General features: G+C 37.7%; 1 protein-coding gene across 1 annotated transcript in view; it reads left to right on the top strand.

The window, feature by feature from the left end:
• The window catches only part of LOC309479785 (heat shock 70 kDa protein 12A-like), a gene marked incomplete at its 5' end in the record, with an annotated part of 3,988 nt that extends 140 nt beyond the window's left edge, over nt 1-3,848 (top strand). The window contains 2 exons of the mRNA XM_082143972.1: nt 1-183; nt 1,910-3,848. The exon at nt 1-183 is cut by the window's left edge and continues 18 nt beyond it. Of these exons, the coding sequence (XP_082000098.1) occupies nt 1-183; nt 1,910-2,943 (1,217 nt within the window). The 3' untranslated portion in view covers nt 2,944-3,848. The remainder of the gene's footprint in view (nt 184-1,909) is intronic.
• Between the last annotated feature and the right edge of the window lie 314 nt (nt 3,849-4,162).

The raw sequence follows: 4,162 nt of genomic DNA, 5'->3' as shown, positions 1-4,162 counted from the left end.
TCTCTTTTCAGGCAGGTCTTGTGACAGAGTCTGAGCCTGAGCGGCTCATCTTTGCCCTGGAGCCTGAGGCTGCATCTGTTTTCTGTAGGCATCTACCGAAGGAAGGCTTCATAGCTGAGGAGTTCAGTACAGATGAACTGAAACAGAGTCCTGGAACCCAGTACATGGTTGTGGATTGTGGAGGTACACTCTCAATTTTAGATTTTTTTTTTCTTTTCACAGTTCAGAATGAAACAGTTATGTTAATTATATGCATTAAGCTTTTCCAAAGTTACTTTGTAATAAGATTTGCTTGGTTTTAAAGAGGTTGTTATATTTAGAGAAGTTGAGAATAAAATTCCTCTACTGTTACTATCACATCAAATCCTATTGTATCTTGTACCTGTTATTGTTGCACAGTAAATAACTGCCACCTTGCACTCACGTGCTTCTGTTAGGTAATCTGTCATTCTTTAGTTCTTTAAACTGTAACAACAAACAAAATCATAGTACTGTATTGCTCTGAATATAATACAGTGTGTCAGAGTGTAATGTTAGAAGATGGTGTGCCCAAAAAGACAGTCTCAAAATACTAACAGTCAAAGAAAAGCTTACAGCAGCCCTAAAAGTCCGCTTCAACGAAATTGACAGGAAAGTGTGTCAGTACGTAAAAAAGAAATGAGGGGTTGCCCATAACCAGAGCTGAAGGCATTTCCATCCAGCTGAATAGCCTGGCTAACGTCAGACCTCGTCTCACTCTCATTGAGACGTGGTCTGGGAACCACATGTTCATTTTCTCGTATTTGAGGCGTGGTTTACGAATGCCCAGAGCCGTTTATTGGGCGCTACGAATGTCTATCAAATGCGCCTGTACGTAGCTCATAGCCAATCGTTTCAGTTATACCAGATGACGTATGTAGAGTGACAGAAATTCGACGAGGAAGAAGACGAAATAAACTTGCGTTCTAAACTACTTAGAACACTATCTAAGGCTGCATCGAAAGGTAACTTCGCGTCTGATGCCATGTTGGATCCATAGATATAAACAAACTGCTTCGGTGTGTCGCATAGATGTCGTCATCGTCTTGCTGCTCCCTCCCCGTTCTGTGATTGGTTCCCTTTTTGAGGGGAAAATCTGGTCCATGGTGTCCAGGCTGCCTAGCAGCGTGAATAAAATCACGCTGTGCACAAGGCAGCATGGGGAAACCCAGGCTACCAGCTGAAGGCACAGGAAATCATCAAAGAGCTGAACATATCCACCAGCGAGGCCTTTATTTCATATTTCGGCTACGTACTGACGCACTTGCCTGTCAATATCCTTGAAGCAGCCAGTTTGATGCAACGTAAGAATAATGCGGCGTAAAAGATTAGCATTATGCTGCAGAACAAGACTTGTCCAGCGCTTGCCCTCCGACTTCAGGGAGAAATTCTTTTCAGCGCTATGTGATCAACTTAAGGATCAACTTATCCCCTGGATGAGATAATGCAGAAATGATGAGATAATGCATCCCCTGTAATGCAGATCAAACACCTGCGTTTTTTGATGTGCCAAAATTGTTGACATTTAAATTGATTGTTGGTACATTTTACCAGTATTTACCATACTTGCAATATAAATATCAATATCAATATGAAAAATATACAATATGAAAATTATTTTCAAATAAATAATTTTCTTAAATAAAAAGAGTGCCAGACAAAAAGCACTTTGGAGAAACTCAAAAGCAGTGCAAAATATGAAAAGACAATGCAGAAAAGCAGAGCACATGTGGCAGAAGACAAAACTTGTAGTCCATTATAACATCTACAAATCCATTTTTACAGCTTAGTTTTGATAGATGTGTATATTGTGTATAATAAATATGTACAATTATTGACTCTTGAATATGAATGTAAATACTTTATAGATGAATTTCAAAATATTTTGCAGGTGGTACTATTGACATAACAGTGCACGAGGTGGTGGAGGAAGGCATTCTGAAGGAACTGCATGCTGCATCAGGAAATGACATGGGTGGACAGAGAGTAGATGGGAACATCATCTCATTTCTAAAAGATATATTCTCTGAGGAAATATTTGATAGATTTGAGCAAGAACAGCCCACTGAACTACTTAAATTGAAGTTTGACATTGCTAATTTAAAATCTTTCGACTCAGACGTGGTAATTTGGTGTCCATTAAATTTGAAGGAACTTGCCAGTAAAAAACAGAGCATGGAAAGTTACTTTGAAGGTGTCTGTGGAGCAAAATGGGAAGATGGTACAATCATGATCGAAGAGCAACAATTGAGAAGATTTTTTGAAAACAGTCTCAGGGCAATTGAAACCAGCATTAAAAAGATTGTGAAAAACACAGAGTTGAGCATCGAGTACATGCTATTAGTTGGAGGATATTCTCAAAGTCCAACTCTGCTTAAATTTATGCAGAAGCACTTTGGCTCTAGACACAAAATTATCTGCCCTGATGAACCCCAGGTAGCAGTATTAAAGGGAGCAATCATGTATGGAAAAAAACCTACAGTGGTGAAGTCACGCATCAGTACTCTAACATATGGTTTTTGTACATGTAAGACCTTTGATGAAAGAATTCACAAAGGCAAGAGTAAATTAGTGAACAGCCTAGGACAGGAGTACTGCAATGTCATCTTTGAAAAGCTTGTTAGCAAAGGAGAGTCGGTCCTCTGCAATGAGTCTCGAGAATTCACCCGTGGTCCAGTAGAGCCCGATCAAGAATCAATGAATTTCAAATTTTACAGCACTGAAAGACGAGATGTCATGTTTGTGGATGAATATCAGGTGGATCATATTGGATCTCTCTCAGTTGGTATGGGAAATGCTAACAAGGGCATGAGTCGTCGGGTCAGGTTAGAAGTAAAGTTTGGCTCTACTGAAATGAAGGCAACGGCAACTGATAAGGAATCTTTTGAAACTAAATCAGTCAAACTTGACTTCATGAGCAAGTAGCTTTACATGTGTTCAGTAAAGACAACTCAACATAGCACTAGCAGGCAAAATGCAAATTATTACTCGACATAAATCCACAATAATCATACTTTCTAAAATACTGCAGTTAAAAGTCTTGTGGTTTCATGTCTATGGTAAATTATATTGAAGGGGTGGATTTACAATTCCCTTCTCTTTTATTATAATGAATTAAGTATTGAAGTTATGAAGTAATCATAGTTTCCTTGAAATATGTGTATATCTATTCTGGTATTTTTATTACAGGCAATGCCTCTATTTGGAATCGGAAAGGTGACTGAGGTTTGACCCATGTCAGGAACAATGTCTACTCATTTAGCCTAAATACCTTATGTACTTGTTTTATAATCATTAATTTGATCGTTATACAATCATGTTAATTATGTATAATCAATGTTTTATTTTGTAGAAACAGAATTGTTCTTGTTCTTTAGTTGGAGACATGGTATATTATTGATCTTCATGTCCCTAGATACAGTTGTCCTTATAAGTCTCATACACATATAATGATAACCACAGAATAAAATAATTAAATATACTTAAACTGACAATGAATCATGTGTAGTAGTTTGTATCAGTGCTCTGTGCGTGGAATACAATATATTAACATTACATGCAAGAGATGAGTGTTGTTGCTGTTAAAATCACAGCTCCAGGATGGCAGCAAAGAAAGTGCTGCAGTAACCCCTTTATGTACATAGATAGCAGACGGCCCCATATTATTATTGTTGAACATTCACTAGACGTTAAAACATCACACTCTTACTTGATCTGGGCAAACTGAGCATCATTAGAATGGTTTAAGACTCCAGCTTTGATATTTGACCACTATTTAAAATAAAACTAGGTTGCAGTAACATTAAGTTATGTGCAAAATAATCAATCTGTAATGTTTTGTATTTTGAATAGAATAAAAACATGTACATTCATTTATGTCTGCTATTTGTGTTGCTACAGCTGAACTGAACAGCATCCATTAGGGCTCTTAGTCCAAAAGTGCACATATTGGAAGAAATATTGATTTATTTGTTTGATATGTTTGCAAAATATTTAATCAATACCATTTCTATTCATTTTCGATCTGAAGAGCTCAAACAGCGAACACAGTGAGCTCTGTCTCTCCTCTTCCTGATTTGCGTCAGTTATGATCTCAGCGCTCTCTCATTCGCTGCAGGGCTGTCAATCATCTTACGTGAGTCAG

The sequence above is a fragment of the Leuciscus leuciscus genome, assembly GCF_965113295.1.
Source record: "Leuciscus leuciscus genome assembly, chromosome: 17".
Taxonomy (NCBI): Eukaryota; Metazoa; Chordata; class Actinopteri; order Cypriniformes; family Leuciscidae; genus Leuciscus; species Leuciscus leuciscus.
The sequence above is the reverse complement of the archived record's forward strand: the minus strand, read 5'-3'. Positions and strand labels throughout refer to the sequence as shown.